Here is a 19,192-nt window from a genome sequence, read left to right on the forward strand (position 1 = left end):
ATTTTACCACAATAAAAAAAAATTAGTCTCAGCTACTCGGGAGGCCGAGGCAGGAGGATTCCTTGGGCCCAGTAATTTGAGGCTGCAGTGAGCTATGATCATGCCATTGCACCCGAGCCCAGGCGACACCCAGGCTGTTTCATCTGGCTAGAAGAGCTCAGTAGTGACTTTAAGAGTTTTCAGGAGGCGGACCTCTGGGAAGCGAGAACTCAGCTTGTTAGGTTAAGTCTGGCTTTCCGTTTCAACGAGGGGCCACTTTAGTACCTATGGAGACCCCCTTCCCTAAACGGCAGCCTCAGTCTCAGCCTCCCTGCCGTGACTCGGCCCACCAGGCTGGGGCAAAGGACTCCCCAGGAGGCAGCGACGACACCACCAGCGGGGTCCGAGAGCGAAGCAGCTGCGGGCTGGGCAGAGCCGGGGAGGGTGACTCCTCCGCCCGGTCCCGCGTGAGTGTCCAGACCCGGCCACCTCCGCCGGGCCTCGCACGGGCGTCCCGGCCCCGGTCCCCGCTCAGCCCCCGCTCAGTGTCCGCTCGGCCCCGCCCCCGTGGCCCCGCCTCTTCCCGGGCCCGCCCCGCCCTGGCCCCGCCTACTCCGCCCAGCTCCGCTCCGCCCCGCCTTGGCGGACAGCTAGCAGGAAGCGCGCGGTGGCTCCGCCGACGCCGCGTTCGGAAAGGTGTGGAGGGGGCGTGGGGCGCAGGTCGCGGTCAGGCCGCATCTCCCGACCGTCCGGCTGCCGGCAGCCCCGGCTCCACCCCGCCGCCCTTGGCGGTGCGGGCCTGCGGCTCCCCCTGCCCCGAGCGCCAGCTCGGGGCTCCGCTGCTCTGGTCTTGGAGGCGGGGCCGGCGGCGCGGCGTCATGCATATGCATGAGCGGCGCGGCGGCGGCTCCATTGTGCCCTCGGAGCGGGCGGCGGCGCGATGGCGCGGGCGGCCCCGGGGCGGCGGGCGGCGCGGAGGGCGGGCTGAGCGCATGGAGCGGCGCGGGTCGAGGGCCGCCGCGGCGAGGGGCCGGGCCGGGCCGGGCGGAGGTGAGCGGGGTCCTGGGAGGTGGTGCCTGGCAACGCTGCCCGCGGGCAGGTGCGGGGCGGCGGGGGTGGGCAGGTGCGGCAGGTGCGGGCGAGCGGGTGCGGGCGAGCAGGTGCGACCTGTCCCCCGGGATGCCCCTGTCCCACTGCGGCGCCCACGGCGGGCTTTGCGGCCGGGCTGGGGCCGGGGGCTCTGCCGCCCACCTGCCAGTACCTGCCACGCGTGCGTCGTGGTCTCTGGCAGACACGGCCCCGTGGGTGTCGAGGTCTTCCCACCCCTCCCCTGGGCCTTTGTTGCGGGCTGACCGAGGCGTGTAAGCGGCCCTCGAGGTCCTCCTGAGCGGTGGAGGCTGGCCGGGCCTTTGCCCCCACCTGGCGGTTCCTCGCTCTGGGGCCAGACGGTCTCACCTTCACCGTGCGCCCCTCCGCTCCCGCTTACTTGCCCACCAGCAGCAGGGTGATGTGGGGGCCCGCGGAAGCCATCACTGGCCCCAGGAGCCGCGTCGCTCCCTGGCTGGACGACGCTGACCTGTTAGTCTCCAGCCGTGGGTTTGATGGGGATACCTCTTTCCAAACCAGACATAGCTGGTTTGGAAGCTCAGGCGTGGGGATGCCTTGTCCTCCCCCGGGGTGCCTTGTCTTCCCTGGTGCCCTGTCCCCCCCACCTGGTGCCTTGTTTACCTCTCCACCTGCTCTGACACCAGCACCGCCACCCCTGTGCCCAGTGGGGACACTCTGCCTTGGACCTTCCCTGCCCATCAATGCTGTGTCCCCTCTTCTTCTCTGGGTACCCTCTTTCCAGTAGTTACAGAACATCCGTGGTGGTGTCTTTAAGTCATTTGTGTCATCGTCACAGAAGATTTCACAGGGACACATACAGAACATGTGACTTGGTTTAAGACCATGATGGATATGGATAAAATAGACTCACACCGAGTCCTGAGCCTCAAGAGTGGAAACAGGACAAGCGAGGGAATTTTGACTTCACCCAGCTGTACTGACCTCAAGGCCCTTGTCATGCCCGGGGGTGGGTGCAGACTGGAAGTATGAATGAGGAGAAGAAGCAGGTGAGAGAATTGCAGGTGTAGACTTCTAAAGGACAGACCCAGTATTTGGGGAGCATCCTGATTATTGGGACTGATCTCCAAGGCCTGATGACATGAAGGCGGTCACCTGTTCTCAGTCCTAGTGTGTCACCAGATACCCATCTTATATACTATAAACTGAGGCCAGGTTAGAGTTGTCCCTTCAGCTGAAATATTCCACCTGCAGGCCATTGCTTATTCCTGGACTTTTTGATGAACGCCAGCATCCTAACTTAGCCCCTCACTTAGGCTGGTCAGTGTTGTGGCCTCACAGGTAGAGGGGGCAAGGACTTATAGCCACCTGTGCACGTGAGCAACGCACCTTTTCGTACCAAGGATCCCGCTCCTGCCCCACTCCTGAGCCATCACTTCTCTGAGACTCTGACCCCAACTTCCCTTGGGTTGGGGCCTGACCCCGCATCCTTGGAGACAGTGAGTCCCGATTTGTGACTTGTTGAGAAAGGTTGCCTCCTGTAGGGCTGCCCTCCTGGAGTCTGCCCCACTTGCTGGTCCTGCTCCTAGTGACCAGGCAGGCAGAGAGGTGGCAGTGGTGTGCAGCTCAGGTTGACCAGGAGACTTGGGGGTGCAACTGCTCTGGGACAGCTGGGGAAGTTCTCTGTAGCTGTTTCTGGAGGAAGATATGACCTGACCCCCATAGCGCTGTGTGGCCTTCTAGACTGACCTCATGCCAGAGCTGTTCTGTCAAGGGGTCCTGGCTTCCAGCTAGAGTTGGGGTACAGGGAGAGCTCCAGGCAGGAAGCTCCCAGATGGGCATGGGCCTTGCACAGTCTGGGATCTGGGCCCTGGGTTTCTTCCCAGCCCTGCCTCAGAGCCAGGAGGTGGGAGGAGGGTCTGTACCCACAGAATGCCTCCCTGTGGTCAGGAGCGCAGGGTCAAGGATGCTAGACCTGGGGAGTGGAAGCTGAGAGCCTTGCCCTCAGAAAGGAGACCAGAGCTTGGTAGGAAATCCCCTGTGCAGTGAGGAGTGAGCTTGGGGGAACTGGAAATGTTTGTGGTTTGTCCACAGCAGAGAAGCATCAGGGTGGAATTCCCCAGGCCCATGTGACAAAGGAGGCTGCTGTGGGCTCCCCTCCCTCCTCCTGCCCTGTCTCCCTTCTCCCCAGCTCTCTGCATTTCCTACATCTGAAGCTCTCAAACTGTGGTCCCTGGACCAGCAGCAGCATCTGCAAACTTGGTAGAAATGCAAGGCTTAGGCCCCAGCCCATCGGCTGACTTGGGTTGGGGCTGGGCTGCCTGTTGTCAGCAGTTCACTGGCTGATTCTGATGTGTGAAGTTGGGGAGCTGCTGCCCTAGGTGACCTGAAATGAGGCAGTTCTGCCTGGAACACCGCCTGCCCTTCAAGTCCTCTGACCTGGGGGTTAGGGGGTTGTCTGCCTGCCTTCCTGATTCCCTTCCTTTGTTTCTTGGTATAGCAGAATGGGCCAGGCCAACCCAGCCAGCCTTCTGGTGGGAAAAGACTGTCACGGCAGGTCTGAGAAGAGAAAGAGGGCTGTTGCTGGTAGTTGTTTTGTAATTCAACTTTTTATTTTGAGCTAATTGGAGATTCCTATGCAGTTGTAGGCAGTAACACAGAGAGGTCCCTTGTATCCTTTTCCCAGTTCCTCCAATGGTAACATCTTGCAAAACTGTAGTAACAGTATCACACCAGGACACTGCATTGATACAGTCAAGAGGCTCTGTCTTGTTGCCTTCTCATATTCACACCCACCTCCCTCCTGCCAAAATTACAGAAATGGAGGAGAGATTAGTGCCTTTCTCTCCTCTTCTGACATTTAACCCCTGGCATCCACTAATCTGTTCTCCATTTCCCTAATTTTGGTGTGTTAAGAATGCCAAATAAAGGGAATCATACCGTCTTTTAGGATTGGCCTTTTCCACTCAGCATAATTCCCTGGAGATCCATCCAGGTTGTTGCATGTCTTAGCAGTTTGCTCCTTTTTATTGCATCCAGGCTATGGATGTACCACAGTTGGTTTAACGATTCATCTATCGAAGGACATCTAGGCTGTTTCCATTCTTTGGCCTTTACGAATAAAGCAGGTATAAACATTCATGTACAGGTTTTTATGTGAACATAGTTTTCATTTCTCTGAGATAAATGCTCAAGAGTGCAGCTGTCGGGTGGTAGTGTGGTAGCTGCATGCTAAATTCTATAAGAAATGGCTGTACTGTTTTCCAGAGTGGCTGTACATTTTGCATTCCCACCAGCGACGTGTGAGAGATCCAGTTTCTCCTTGCCAGCATTTAGTGATGTCACTATTTTTAATTTTAGCCATTCTGATAGATGTGTAGTGATAATCTCATTGTGGTTTTAATTTGCATTTCCCTCCTGACGAGTGATGCTGAACATCTTTTCATATGCTTATTTTCCATCTGTATATTCTCTTTGGTGAAGTGTCTCTTCATGTTTTGTGCTTATTTTCTAATTCAGTTTTTTTTATTTTTCTAAATACTACTCCTTCGTTGGGTATGTGATTTGCAAATATTTCTCCTGGCCTATAGCTTATCTTTTCGTCTTCTCAGCAGGGTCTTTTGTAGAGGAAAAATTTTTAATTTTGATGAAGTCCAGTTTATCAGCTTTTTTTCTTTTATGGATCATGTTTTTGGTATCAAGTCTAAGAACTCTTTGCCTGGGCCAAGCGAGGTGGGTCACACTTGTAATCCCAGTGCTGTGGGAGGATTGCTTGAGGCCAGGAGGTCAAGGTTATGGTGAGCTACGATCGCACCCCTGCACTCCACCCTGGGCAACAGAGCAGGACCCTGTCTCTTAAAAAGAAAAAAAAAGTTTATGAAAATACATAGGATCTTTCGGAATTTGGCCAAACAAAGAGTTCTTTCTCCTTTTTTTGTAGCTCACTGCAGCCTCGAACTCCTGGCCTCAAGCGATCCTCCTGCCTCAGCCTCCCAACTATCAGGGAGTACAGGCATGCACCACCACACTCGACTAATTTTTTTTTAATTTTTTGTAGTGACATTGTCTCACTGTGTTGCCCAGGCTGGTCTCAAACTCCTGGCCTCACGTGATCCTCCTGCCTAGGCCTCCCAAAGGGATTACAGGTGTGAGCCATCACACTCAGACTCCTAAACATTTCATAGTTTTATGTTTTACATTTAACTCTGTAAGCCATTTTGGGCTACCTTCTATATAAAGTGTGAAGTTTAGATATTTTTTTCTCTTTTTTTAGCCTGCAGATGTCCAGTTGTTCCAATATCATTTGTCAGAAAGGCAGTCCTTCCTCTGCTGAATTACTTTTGCGTCCTTGTCAGACATCAGTATTTGTGTGGGTCTCCTTCAGGTTCTCTAGTCTCTTCTCTTGGCCCACAGTCTGTCCGTCTGTCAATACCACACAGTTTTGATTATTGTATCTGTCTTCTAAGTCCCGAAACCCATGCCTGGCTGCCCCAGACCCCACCTAGCAGGTCTGGGGAGGAATTTCTGGCTGTTAGCAGGACCCCCTACCCACCAGCGGCCCCATCCCAGAGTCAGGCAGTGGGACTGGGGTTGCCAGCCTTCCCTTGCCCTGCTGGGCCGTCTTGGCTCCCAGGCCTGTCTCTGCCCAGAGTCCAGGTGCCCCAAGCCATCAGTCCCTGCTTTTTCTGGCCTCTGCTTCTCAAGCAGGACCTGCTCTGGGGGAGGAGACTAGACTAGCCTGCCCTAAGGGTGTTCGGAAGCCCAGACCCCTTCCAGTGGTGGGAAGGTCCAGTGGAAGAGCTCTACCTCCCGCCTGCTCTGGGGCTCTGGGCATGGCTCACTCTGCAGAGCCCCTGGGTCTGTATTTGCAGAGGGAATGAGGCTGTTCCCATGTCCGTGGGTGTTGAACTATCGGTGAGGCTCCTGGTTGGCACACAGGAACGTCAGCCTTGGAGTTAGGTGGGTGCTGGGGCTACCCTTGTGAGGGCTGCGGTGGCAGGATGGAAGCACCAGAGGTCAGCATGGCTCAAGTGTCGTATCTGTGTGTGTGTCAGCCTTGCAGCCCCTAAGAGGCAGGGCCGTCCAGAACAGAATGTGCCTTGGCCTCCCCTGGGGACTCCTGAGAACCAGCAGAAATGGCCTCATACACCCACCGCTTGGCCTGTGCTGCAGCCAGTGTGCCTCTCTGTTCAGACCAGGCAGAGATGGGCGCCGAAGGTGGCCCTGGGGGCATCAGGACCTAAAGCAATGCCAGTGGGCTCTGAGGGGACAGCCCAGGGGCAGGGCCCCAGGAGATGTCTGGGCCCACTTCCATATGGGGCTTGCTTGTGGCAGTATTGGAGGGCATGGTGACACTCAGAAGCAGCCTGGAGGTGTGGTCACTTCTACGGTCATGTACCAAATGGAGAGATCAAACCCAGCATGGTGGGTGGGAGTCCATGGTGTCAGCAGCTGGTGCCACGAGCATGCACCTGCTGCATTCTGTCCTGATCCACCACCCTCTGCTGCCCTATCCTGGGGACGCCCCAGTGTCCACCCAGCCCCAGTTTACAGAGTTGGTTCAGTGCCCCCCTCCCATTATAAAGACTGGACAGGTCACGTACCCTTGCCATGTCTGCGGGTGTCCATACTCCACCTATTGTGCTGTGTGTGTGTCCCTGCCCTGTTGAGAACTCACTGAGGGTGTCACCAGTAGGCCTGTGGGGACAGGTCTGCCTGCCTGGCTCCTATGTCCACGTCAGCCGCAGGCAGCTCCCCCCTTGGTGGGGTGTAGGCCAGTTCTGCATTCTCCCTGATCTGGAGCCCTTCCCCCCTCAGGAGCTGTCCTCTTGGAGGGAAGGGCTGCCAGCGGGGCCTGGGGTGCTGCCCCTCATGCCCCTCCTCCAGGCCAGGCTGGGGGGGGGTCGCCACACCCCTGCACTCCCCCTCTTGGTCTTCCTGGCCCCTGGCCTCCAGAGCCACCTACGCCCGTCCCCAGCTACCTGGACCATACAGGGTAGGCAAGACCTCAAGCAGGGGTGTCCCTCCCGCTGGCCCTCTATCCTCCCCTAGGACCTATTGAGGGGTCTTGGCAACCAGGTGCCATGGGGCTGCCAGGGTTCTCCCTGGTTTTCTGTGGACATCTAGGCCTTGGTGTGGGAGGGAGCATGTGGAAAGTATTTGGGATCAGGAAGTCTGTTTCCAGGGTTGAGCCAGGGGCTCTGAACAGCAAGGCCTGGGTCAGAAAGGGTTCATGCCGGCTTCTGGACTGGGTCTGCAGGGCAGCCGGCTCCACTGCCCGGCCCTCCATCGGAGCCCAGAGGTCCCTTGCAGAGGAAGGGGTGGGGCCTGGTAGCCCTGGGCTCCCTGCACCCTACTGAAAGGGGCTCCTGGCTGCATCTCAGCTAACATCCTTTCCCTTCTGTCTGGCAGCCAGAGCAGCTGAGTCCCAGATAAGCACAGTCAGACCTGGCCTGTAGGCTGCTCTGTCGCCAATGAACTCCATGAACCCCATGAAACCTGCCCTGCCCCCCACACCACACGGGTGAGTGTGGGCTCCTCTGCCTGCCCCCTCAGGCCTTGGGTGGGGTGGTGTTTCTGGAAGGTCCTGGGCTTTCAGGCACCTGTGGCCTCCTGACCCAGGCCTCACCGGCCCCTCTCCCTGTAGTGATGGTTCATTTGCATATGAGTCTGTGCCTTGGCAACAAAGTGCCACTCAGCCAGCTGGATCGCTGTCCGTGGTCACTACCGTGTGGGGAGTCGGCAACGCAACACAGAGCCAGGTGAGCCCCCATCTGGGCCCCACCCCTGAGCAGCCAGAGCCTCGGCAGCGCTTAGTACCTTCCTAGAGCTCAAGAGAGACAAGGTGGCCAAGAGGTGAGGACAGGGAGGCGGAGGCATGAGGAGAGGGCCTCCTGAGCCTCCCAAGTCCTGGGACACTGGCTCTTCCACGCCTGCTGTGGGACATCCCTTTGTCTTCTCCCGGCCTCCACAGACCACCCTGACCTGACCTGTGGGCAGCTGCTTCCCCCCTTCCCATGCGGCTCCGCCGCCCTCCACACTTGCCCGCCTCTTAGTTTCCGTCACTTTAGAGCTGCTTCCCTTTGGTGATTCCTGCTTCCTCATAGGTTTTGGGGAACCCCATGGGCCCTGCAGGGAGCCCCTCTGGAGGCTCCATGATGCCTGGAGTGGCAGGTGGCAGCTCGGCCTTGACCTCCCCGCAGTGCCTGGGACAGCAGGCATTTGCCGAAGGCAGCGCCAGCAAGGGCTACGTGCAGCAAGGCGTGTACGGCCGTGGGGGCTACCCCGGGGGCCCCGGCTTCACCACGGGGTAAGCAGGTTCCTTCACCTCGCAGGTGTGCTAGGAGCAGTCAACGTGGTGGGCACCTCAGAACCGTGACACGGGCCATCTGGACATTGCCTCTGTGGTTTCCGCTGGCTCCAACAGCCACAGTGGAGGGTCTAGGAAGACTGGGCTCCCCCATGGGTGCTGCATGCCCCTGGGGTGAGCATGGTCCTAGCCCTCAGGAGCACATGCAGAGAGTGTGGCAGTTCTGTGTCTCTTGCAGGTATGCAGGCGGCCCAGGGGGCCTGGGCCTCCCCTCACATGCCACACGACCTTCCACCGATTTTACGCAAGCAGCAGCTGCTGCTGCTGTGGCTGCTGCTGCAGCCACGGCCACGGCCACGGCCACGGCCACCGTAGCTGCCCTCCAGGAGAAGCAAAGCCAGGAGCTGAGCCAGTACGGAGCGGTGAGGCCACACCCCCTCCACCAGCTCCTCCCTTTCAGCAGCCAGCATGCGGGGGACCGTGAGGGACACTCCGGGAGGCAGTGGGGAGCCAGGGACAAGCACAGAATGTGCCGGGGGCTCATGAGGCTAGTGAAAGGTGGGCGGGAGGGAGAGAGGGTCTGTTGGGATAGGGCCCTGGTGCCCACAGCGGTGGGTGGGCAGGGTGCCCATCTTTTGGAGCCCTTTTATGGGTGGGGCTTGGACCATTTTTCTTTTTTCTCTTCCCAGATGGGGGCCGGACAGTCTTTTAACAGCCAGTTTTTGCAGCATGGAGGTCCCCGGGGGCCCAGTGTTGCCCCTGGCATTAACCCTACTGGCTTGGGAGGGGTGATGGGCCCCTCTGGCCTCTCCCCCATGGCCATGAACCCCGCCCGGGCAGCAGGACTGACGCCCTTGTATGCAGGGCAGCGCCTACCCCAACACGGGTACCCTGGGCCTCCCCAGGCTCAGCCGCTGCCCCGACAGGGGGTCAAGAGAGCCTACTCCGAGGTGAGTGTCCAGGTCACCCTGCTTGGGGCCTTGAGTGCCAACTCCCTCACCCAAGCACCCTTCAGAGCTGTGGTAAGAGGAGGCTTCTGCACGTGAGAGAGAACCACCTGTGCCCAACAGGGCCATGGCAGAGTTCCCAGGGGGACCAGGAAGTCCCCACCCCCCACCCCACGGCGCAGGAGACGCTGCTTTCCCGCTGGAGCTGCTCCCCTGATGCCTTTCTCCCCTGGGCGTTTGCCTCTTCTTCAGGTGTATCCGGGGCAGCAGTACCTGCAAGGAGGCCAGTACGCACCCAGCACTGCCCAGTTTGCGCCTGGCCCCGGGCAGCCCCCTGCCCCCTCCCCCTCCTACCCCGGGCACAGGCTGCCCCTGCAGCAGGGCATGGGCCAGTCCCTGTCCGCGCCCGGCCCCGCGGGACTGCACTACAAGGTAGGGCTGGCTCCTCCAGGCCCTGTGCTGGGCCCCATGCCGAGTGCTTCAGGACGCAGGGGACCTTGAGGCAGTCCTGCCCTGAAGAGCAACAGGCTGGCTGGGGGGTGGGCTCCCAACCAGTGCAGGAGCTGCTCCTGGGGTGGGAGGCCCCGTTCCAAAAGGAACCTCTGTGAGATTCGTGTATCTCAGTGGAGATTCAATGCAGGGAGCAGCAGGCAGGCACCTGAGACATCTGAATGTCCTTTACGGAAAAGTGTCCTCATTCCCTCTGCTCACTGCAGAGAAGCCCAGTGAGGGGACAGGCCCTCACTGCCGGCCATGCACCCTGTCTGGGCGCGGGGGCAGGGGGTGGGGTGTACCTCGCTGGGAGCCTGGGCCGGGGGTGCTGCAGCTGGAGGGAAGGAGGGGGATGGTTGAGTGCACCTGTGTCTTTTCAGCCCCTCCCACGTGTGGGGCCGCTTCTTTCTCTGTAGTGGTGATTTTTTTCCATTATGAAGTCATCAGTGTTCCTTGTTGATTATTTGGAAAATATGAGAGTGTGTAAAGAAGAACATAAAGACCAGCACCCTGTGTGCGGTGGCCTTCCAGGGTCAGGTCCAGGGGGCCCAACTGGGGGCAGGCTGGAGCCCCAGGCGCATGCGGTTTTCTCTCCCGCAGCCCACAGAGCAGTTCAACGGGCAGGGCGCCAGCTTCAACGGGGGCAGCATCAGCTACAGCCAGCCCAGCCTGAGTGGGGTAGGGGCCCTGGTGGGCCGGGAGGCTCATGGGTGGGCACACGGAGAGAGGGTGCCCAGGCAGGCATCCTTGGGGCTGCCTCCTACCTGTCTCTGTTCTCGTGGTTCCCAGTGGGTGCTCTGTGAGCAGACACCACCCCCACCCACCCTGCCATTCCGCCTTGACTGTTTGTGCTTAACCCCTACAGCCTGCCCGTTCCATCCCGGGCTACCCCAGTTCCCCTCTGCCGGGAAACCCCACACCACCTATGACCCCCAGCAGCAGCGTCCCCTACATGTCCCCAAGCCAGGAGGTCAAGTCTCCTTTCCTGCCCGACCTCAAGCCCAGCCTCAGCTCCTTGCACCCGTCACCCTCCGGTGAGTCCGTCCACTCTCGGGACAACAGTGGTGACAAGGCCAGGTGGGGATGGGGAATCCCGGGACTCCAGTGAGTCTTGCAGGGAGCTTGGGGGCCAAGGGGTGGCTGCCAGATTCCTAAGAAAAGCCAAAGATTCCATCTTACAGACAAATCATTTCGTTCCTGGCCTTCTTTTTTTCTATTTGTGGCCTTCTTTGCAAATATGTTGGAGCCTGTGGATCTTCTCTTTAGAAAAATAGCCACACGCACACCTTGGCCTCCCAGTCTCTCTGAAAGCACTAGAAACATCTTCTGTCTGGGTTGGGTTCATGTTTCCCTGTCATAGTTTAGGGGACACTGGTCCCGGAGGCTGAGGCAGGACAGAACATCGGGAACGCTGGCTCAGGGTCTTAGGAGAGATGTTGCCCGCGGCCTCAGCCCCAGGGCACCTTCAGGCCTGCCAAGCAGTGCCCTGCAGGAGGGGCTGCCTGTGCCAGGGTCCCCGCATCACGGGCAGCTGGGGGGCAGCCAGCGTCCTCCAGTGGCCATGAGACCTTCTGGGCTGGGCAGCCAGCTCACAGCCAGCTTGGGCTCTGCTCCCAGGAAGCGGCCCTTGCGATGAGCTGCGGCTGACCTTCCCCGTGCGGGATGGGGTGGTCCTCGAGCCCTTCCGCCTGCAGCACAACCTGGCTGTGAGCAACCACGTCTTCCAGCTCCGAGACTCCGTCTACAAGACCCTGATGTTGAGGTGAGCCCCGGCCCCCTCGGCCCCTGCGTGCCCCCGTGCCTCCTCCTGCACTCTCAGTGCCGTCTTCCCGAGCAGGCCCGACCTGGAGCTGCAGTTCAAGTGCTACCACCACGAGGACCGGCAGATGAACACCAACTGGCCGGCCTCGGTGCAGGTCAGCGTCAACGCCACACCGCTCACCATCGAGCGCGGTGACAACAAGACCTCACACAAGCCTCTCTACCTGAAGCACGTGTGCCAGCCGGGCCGCAACACCATCCAGATCACCGTCACTGCCTGCTGCTGCGTGCGTGCCCCTGCCAGTCTGTGGCGGGTGGGGCCGGGGAGGGGTTGGGCCCAGTAAGCAGGGGTGGGTGGGGTGCCCAGGTGCCCCACCCTCAGACCCTGCCACTGCCTGCTGCCTGCTGTGCCCTGGTGTCCCCTGTGGTGGGGGGCAGGGCAGGACTGGGCTTTATCCTTTGAGAAAAATGATTCTCCTCATTGCCACCTTGTAGTTTGCATTTTAATCTGTTATCCTCGCCCTTTAAGAAAAGGGATCCAGTTAAATACACCCCAGCTGTTTTCCAGTTAGAACAAATTTACTAGATTTGGTGCTCACATTAATTATGTAAGAGCAACCAAGCTGTGCTGAAAGCTCACGGAGTTCAGAGTCCCCAGTGGACCAGGCATCACCCGGTTCTAGGAAGCGTCAGAATCGCAGGCAGGCCCTGGGCTGGGAGAGAAGGAAACCGCTTACGAGTCCCGCTGGTCAGCCTGGTGGTGAGGGCCCTGGGGACAGCGCAGATCCCACGCTCTGAGGGCTTGGGCGGTTTGAACGCAGACCCAACGGCGGTAACGGTGGGTGTGTACGCGGGGCACATTCATGGGGACTTCAGGTGATTGTGTGTTGACGGAGAGGTGAGGACAGGCAAGGGCTGAGCAGCAAGCGCAGGCAGGATGTGCAGCACGGCTGCAGAGGTGGCTGGGAGTGGGTGGGAGCATCTGGCCACCTCACTGAGGCCAGCTCTCCTGGGCTCCTGGGAAGAGGCAGCCGGTGTCCTACCTGGGTGTCTGCGCTCAGAGGAGGACAGGACCCAGCTACTGAGGAGTGTGGCTGGCCCGGCCTACATCCGCCACCCCACGCCACCCACCCTGCCCTCAACCCGTCAGCCTTCCCCCACCCTCCACTTCTCCTTTCCCCCCAGCACCCCTTGGCCACTCACACCCCTGCCCGTGTTCCCCCACCTGCATCCCCCATGACATCCTGCTGTTTTGTTGCAGTCCCACCTCTTCGTGCTGCAGTTAGTGCACCGCCCGTCCGTCCGCTCCGTGCTGCAGGGCCTCCTCAAGAAGCGCCTCCTGCCGGCCGAGCACTGCATCACCAAGAGTGAGTGGCCCCCACCCCCCAGCTGCAGACAGCCAGCCCGCACCCCTGCTGGGGCCACGCCCACGCTGGGCACTGCTCCTGTCCGTGTGGGCACCTCCCCATGTCACACAAGGACATCTGCTCCGGCAGGTGGCTCCGCAGTGGGGGCAGGGGTTAGCTCCAGGTGACCCCTCAGAGCCGTGGATCGAGCAGGTCCCTGGTTGGCCTTGCCATTCACAGCCTCCCCATCTTGGGGACCCTTTACTCAAGTCCTTTCCCTTGTTGATGTCAGTAAAGCGGAACTTCAGCAGTGGCACCATCCCTGGCACCCCTGGGCCCAACGGAGAGGACGGGGTGGAGCAGACTGCCATCAAGGTGTCCCTGAAGTGCCCCATCACCTTCCGCAGGATCCAGCTCCCTGCCCGTGGTCACGACTGTCGCCACATACAGGTGTGTGGTCACTGCAGAGCTTTGCCGGGATTTGCTGCCGTTAAAGTATTTTGAGCTGACACATGAGCCTCATCCTCTGGGACAGGCTTGGACTCGGAGTGCCTCGGCTGTCAGGCCGACAGGGCAGGCCTGCCAGAGGGGCAGGTGAACCCAGCTCCCCTGAGACTGGGCTTTTTATTCTTCTAAATATAATCACCATTTTCCCTAACTACTGCATTCATGGGATTCCAGTTTTAAAAGTCATACGGTGCAGGGTGTAGTCTTCTTCCTGCCCTACCCCTAAGGGTGGCCACTGTTAGTTCCTGTCTTTGCAGCAGCACTCTGTGTGGATAAGTAGACGCACACCCCTCCGCCTCTGGCTACGTAGTGGTGGCTGCTGTACAACCACTGTGCGTTGTAGTTTTTTCTTTTAACGGCATGGAAGTGGTTCCCCATCAGCACAGCTGCCCAGTTCTGTCATTGGCCGTGTGGCATTCCAGCCCCGGTGAGGGCTGCTTGGGCCTTTCCAGTCTTGATCCGTTAGAATGATGCTGCGGTGAAAACCTGGCACGTTGTGTGTCTTAAACATGCATGTGCATAGGACACTCATTCCTGGAAACGGATCACAGCGTGGCCAGATCTCCCCGCCTGCCCCACAGTGAGAACCGCTCTCTCCTGTGTCTCTGCAGTGCTTCGACCTGGAGTCGTACCTGCAGCTGAACTGTGAGCGAGGGACCTGGCGGTGCCCTGTGTGCAAGTGAGTCTCGGCGGTGCAGCGCGTGATGGGGAGGGCCCCAGGCTTCTTCAGAGGCTTCATGGGTGAGACCTTTACAAGTGTCACCAAATAGACAAGCCTGGTAGAAAAGGTCACAGCATAGACTGGGACAGTGTCGAGGGCAGAGACCTCATACAGGCGGCCTCGCACAGGGTCACCTTGTACTATTACCTGGTGCAGGATCACCTCACTCAGGATCATCTTGTACAGTCTCCTCGTGTGGAGTCACCTCACACACAGGGTCATCTTGCACCGCTGCCTCATGCAGGCTTGCCTTGCGCAGGGTCACCTCAAGCAGGTGATGATGGGGCTGAGAAATGCCAGGCCAGTGCCCAGCCTGAGGTTGGGCAGGGCTTCCGAGCTGTGTCCCCTGTGTTTTCTGCAGCAAGACAGCGTTGCTGGAGGGGCTGGAGGTGGACCAGTACATGCTGGGCATCCTGATTTACATTCAGAAGTAAGTGTCCTCCTCCCGTGACCCAGCACGCGTGGCCCCCAGAGGGCAGCCTCAGGACGGGGTGGGGGACACCCCTCCGAGTGACACCTTCGAGCCTCCCTCTACCACAGAGTGGGCTCGATTCCAGGCCAGAGACGCATCGTGTCCTACCCAAGCATTGGTGCTGGGCAGGGAAGGTCCTGGGTGGCAGCGAGTGTTTGAGTGGGGCAGGCAGCTGGGCAGCAGGTGACCTGCCCCCCTATGTCCCTGCCCAGCTCCGACTACGAGGAGATCACCATCGACCCCACATGCAGCTGGAAGCCGGTGCCCGTGAAGCCCGACATGCACATCAAGGAGGAGCCGGACGGGCCGGTGCTGAAGCGCTGCCGCACCGTGAGCCCTGCCCACGTGCTCATGCCCAGTGTGATGGAGATGATCGCCGCCCTGGGCCCCAGCGCGGCCCCCTTTGCCCCCCTGCAACCCCCCTCAGCCCCTGCCCCCAGCGACTACCCCGGCCAGGGTGAGTACAGTGGGCCCAGCCTTGGACCTCAGATGACTCTGGGCAAGTGACTCGTCTTCTCCAGACCAGTCTCCTCACCTGAGAGAGTCCCTCTGAGGCCATGCGCCTATTTTGTAAATGTTTTCAACCAAGATATGCTACAGGAACCCGTCCTCCTGCATGTCCGGCCCTCGGGACATGGTGGTGAGGGCACATTCTTGACCGTGGCTCTAGGAAACAGGCATTGGGGCCTGCCCTTCCTTCCCCCAGTTTGAAGGGGCTCTTGGCTGGGACACCTCCACAGACTGGCCCTGTCTGGGGCCCTCGTCTGGGACCCAGCCTGCACGTGTGGCACATTTGGTTGTGGCAGGTCCTATTCCTGTAACTCCTGAGGCCTTCACTCCTAGCAATGTTCCAAGGCCAGTTCCCCCTGGCAGCAATGAGAGGAAATGTCCCTTTTCAAGTAGCAACTTCTACAAAAGCTGCTGCTGTTTGTGGGTGAGCGCTGCCAAGTCCCACCTGCACCGCAGCCAGCCTCCCTCCTGGCACCTCTGCCACCACCAGCCTTCCCCAGCCCTCACCCAGGACCTGACTCTCCTCTTGCAGGTTCCAGCTTCCTGGGACCTGGGACCTTCCCCGAGTCTTTCCCACCCACCACGCCCAGCACCCCAACCCTTGCTGAGTTCACCCCGGGGCCACCCCCCATCTCCTACCAGGCCGACATTCCTAGCAGCCTCCTGACTCCAGAGAAGTCTGCTCCTTGCCTCCCAGGCCAGGTCAGTGCTATGCTGAGGGGCCAAGGGGGCCTGTCTCCCCAGTGGAGGCCCTGGGGCTGTTTAAATAAGTTCCTCTCTGTCCTCAGATGGCACCAGCTGGTCACCTGGACCCTGCCCACAATCCTGGGACGCCAGGGCTGCACACCTCCAACCTTGGGGCTCCTCCAGGTCCCCAACTACACCATCCAAACCCTCCCCCAGCACCCCGGCAGCCCCTGGGCCAAGCAAGCTTGGGGCCCACCGGCGAGCTGGCCTTCAGTCCTGCCACAGGCGTGATGGGGCCCCCCAGCATGTCTGGGACAGGGGAGGCCCCAGAGCCAGCTCTGGACGTGAGTACCAGGCCCTAAGCTGGGGAGTGCATGGGAGCCAGGGCTGGAGGTGGTGTGTCCATTGTCCCCAGGGTCCATGAGTTTTATAGAAGGGAGGACAGTGACCCCGCAGGGAGAGCCACTCTGTGGTTCACAAATTGGGTACCTGGAGTAGCTGTGGGGGCAGGGGGCGAGGTACCACGTGTGTGGGTGTGAGTGGCCTGGCCCTGGGGGCTGCATGCCGGGGCCGGCCTGAGTGGAGCCCTCAGAAAAGACCGGGCTGGAAGCTGACAGCACAGTCCTAGAGTCTGATCTGACCTGTCCGTTTGTTCAGTAGCTCTGTGTCTTGACTCACAGGTGGTGTGGGAGTCCAGACTCAGAGCATGAAAGACAGAGTGACTGTCCCTGGACCATAATAGAAACTCATTGAAGTTCAACATGGAAAAAATTAGAAAGAGCAGCTCAAAGCAGAAAATCTTAGGGGCTTGAAATTCTACCACCTGCATTCACCTGGGGAATCACGTTGGGGATCCCCTTGCAGGCCTGTGCACCCCCAGTGCACAGAGCAGCTGGCTCACCCCAGGCGGGCGCCCTGTTTCCTGGGGGTGTCGCACAGCGTGTCGTGAGCTCTTCCTGGTCCCAGGGCAGCCTCCTGCAGGGAGACCCCAGGCGGCAGCATGCTCTCAGCCTGGGGTGGGGGAGGGGCTGCTCAACATCCCCACTGGGCCTGGGGACAGAGCCAGAATGCACTGCGGTGGCAGGATGGCTGCTAATGGAGTCTGCTTTGTCCTCAGCTGCTCCCAGAACTGACCAACCCCGACGAGCTACTGTCCTACCTGGGCCCGCCTGACCTCCCCACAAACAGCAATGATGACCTGCTGTCTCTCTTTGAGAACAACTGATCCTGTGTTAACCCCTGGCCTGACGGGGACACACTCACAGATGTCACCACAGCCCTGCCCCTCACGCCCAGCTCCATGGGACACCTGGTGGTCCTCCCTGAAGCTCCCCCCCAACACACACCTGGAGCCGACCCTGCCCCTGAACCAGAAGCAGCCTGTGCTCAGAGGGAGGGGCCCAGGCCAGTGGCCCTCACCACCCTCCGCCCACCAGGCTCACTGCCGCAGAACGGTGTTTGCTGGGCTGCCCCTGCCCAGCCCTGTCCAGCTGCGTCCACACACATCTCACAGCCCCGATCTCATGGCCTTGCACCTCGGTCCTCCACCCCTGCCTGCTCCCGCCTAGCCTGCATCTTGTCCAGCGTTGACCCTCCTGTTTCAACTCCTCCTTGACCAGGCAGAGCCAGCCGTGTGGCAGGGCTGGCTCTGTCCCTTGGGCCCGCAGCACCGACAGCATCTGTACCCGGCAGCCCAGCTCTTGGTACCGCGCTGGACACCAGCCGTCTGGGGGCCTGGAGCTCTCTGGCAGCACAGCCGCGGTGGTGTCGGGTTCCTCTCCCCACTCTGAGCTCTGGGCAGAGGCTGCGGGGCGGGGAGCTATAAAGCACAACAATGTACATAGTGTAGAAACACTAACAGCTGGGAAGGAGGGGAAAGCTATTTAAGTCAGCATGTTCTTGTACAGCCCCGGGCTTCCCCGTGTGTTCTGCTCCTTCCCGCCTGTAGACCGCTTAGGGAGGGACCTCCCGCGGGGAGGGACAGCAAGGTTTGGCCCGTCGGGGATGGGTGGGCTCTCAGACTCAGCTCTGTGTCAGAACTCTCCAGTGGGCTGCTCTCCCAAGTTCCCCTTCTCCGTGAAAGTGACGAATTAGTACAGCTGTGTTTTTAAAGCCACCTCTCGTCTCCACCCTGCGGGCGCACCCGGGTGGGGCAGGAGGAAGCCACTGCATCTCTTGGCTCAGGGCCCAGCCCGAGTGAGCAGGGTGCCTTGGGCCCCGTCGTGTCTCCTGTCTGTGCTGAGCTCTATTAAAGGACTCCCTCTTGGTGGGCCTGGCCGAGTCCCTCCTTTGTGCCACCAGGGGCTGCGGTCTGCCCCCAGAGCCAGCAACCTGTCTGGAGGTTGAGTCTGTGCCCACAAGGCCTGTGTTGGCCCTGTGGACTAGGCTGACCTTCGGGTGGCTCTCAGGCCCCGGGTCAAGCTCTGGATGTTCCAAGCCAAGGCTCAGCTGTTCTGCCCCATGGTAAATTTCCCTTTCCCTGGAATTTTCCAAGTTGGCTTCAACAGGAGAGCTGTTTTGTGAAGCGTCCCAGGCTTGCCCAGAAGAGATATTTGCCACCATGTCACCTTCCCTGAGGGTGCCCTGGGGCAGGAAGCCAGCTGTCTGGCACCCTAGCCTCAGCCCCGCCAGGGGCCTCCCCAGCTCTGGGCTTTGTCCCTGGGAGGCTGCTGTTTGCCTGCTGCCCCGGAGTGCAGAGGTGTGTCCTGGCCACCATGTGCCTGTGGAGTTGGTGGGGTCTCAGTCACCCCCTCTTCCTGTCCTGGGCTCTGAAGTGCTTCCCATCCAGTGGGAGAGGCGAGAATTGCTGGGGGAAATGGGAGCCCTGGGGGGCAGGGGGGGTGCGGGGCTGGGCTTCCTCGGGCTGATAGCCAAGGCCTGCCCCACTGCACTGGGGGCGGGAGGTGTCTGGTGTGGGTGGGGCCCCTGAGTGCCATCCACATTTGAGACCACAGAGGTGGGCCTCTTGTCCCTTTACAAAGCCTCTGTTCCCAGCTTTTCTGCCCTCTGGTCAAGGGAACGAAAGTGAGGAAAGGTGAAAGGAGCAGCAGCCGGCACACTCCTGGCACTGGGTGCCGCTGAGCCAGAGTCTGCCTGGGGCAGTGGGGGCCAGGGCCCCTCCTGGAGTGTCGAGTCCTCTGACAGTGTGCTGGGCGTGGCGGTTTCTCCATCCCCAGGAATGGAGAACCCAAGAGACTGGAACAAGCAAAAGGCTGCAAACGACCCAGAAGCCCATCCTCCCAAGAGTGGAAAAATGATTGAGGAAAAACTGGTCCGGAATGTTACGAAGCAGCGAATGGGGACTGCAGCCCTGTGACCCGTCATGAGCACGTCTCAGAAATGATACAGACTGAAAAAGGAAGACATGGAAGTTCATACAGTATGATGCCGTTTTGA

At 59.8% G+C, this 19,192-nt stretch overlaps 1 protein-coding gene across 4 annotated transcripts; it reads left to right on the plus strand.

Moving 5' to 3' along the window:
* Positions 1-594: 594 nt before the first annotated feature.
* Positions 595-18,068, plus strand: ZMIZ2 (zinc finger MIZ-type containing 2). Of its 4 annotated transcripts, none has more exons than XM_045565218.1 (19): positions 595-675; positions 7,456-7,567; positions 7,691-7,805; positions 8,151-8,353; positions 8,592-8,775; positions 9,043-9,303; positions 9,553-9,732; positions 10,393-10,470; positions 10,658-10,826; positions 11,410-11,554; positions 11,630-11,840; positions 12,815-12,920; positions 13,192-13,349; positions 14,018-14,085; positions 14,489-14,557; positions 14,812-15,056; positions 15,642-15,811; positions 15,898-16,140; positions 16,914-18,068. In XM_045565218.1, the coding sequence occupies exons 2-19, from the start codon at positions 7,518-7,520 to the stop codon at positions 17,019-17,021; spliced, it is 2,763 nt and encodes a 920-aa protein (XP_045421174.1). In that variant the 5' UTR covers positions 595-675; positions 7,456-7,517; the 3' UTR covers positions 17,022-18,068. The 4 variants fall into 4 exon arrangements, with proteins under 4 accessions (XP_045421174.1, XP_045421177.1, XP_045421175.1 ...); XM_045565219.1 differs by lacking the exon at positions 595-675 and adding an exon at positions 948-1,029; XM_045565220.1 differs by lacking the exon at positions 595-675 and adding an exon at positions 6,977-7,039.
* The last annotated feature ends 1,124 nt before the right edge of the window (positions 18,069-19,192 follow it).

The sequence above is a fragment of the Lemur catta genome, chromosome 11, assembly GCF_020740605.2.
Source record: "Lemur catta isolate mLemCat1 chromosome 11, mLemCat1.pri, whole genome shotgun sequence".
Taxonomy (NCBI): Eukaryota; Metazoa; Chordata; class Mammalia; order Primates; family Lemuridae; genus Lemur; species Lemur catta.

What these genes read in the sequence shown, in the direction of transcription:
- ZMIZ2 (XM_045565218.1), top strand. Translation starts at nt 7,518, where the DNA reads ATGAACTCCATGAACCCCATGAAACCTGCCCTGCCCCCCACACCACAC. An exon ending in CCGTCACTGCCTGCTGCTGC is followed by an intron (nt 11,841 to 12,814) that starts GTGCGTGCCCCT and finishes GTTTTGTTGCAG; the next exon opens with TCCCACCTCTTCGTGCTGCA. An exon ending in CTCCTTGCCTCCCAGGCCAG is followed by an intron (nt 15,812 to 15,897) that starts GTCAGTGCTATG and finishes CTCTGTCCTCAG; the next exon opens with ATGGCACCAGCTGGTCACCT.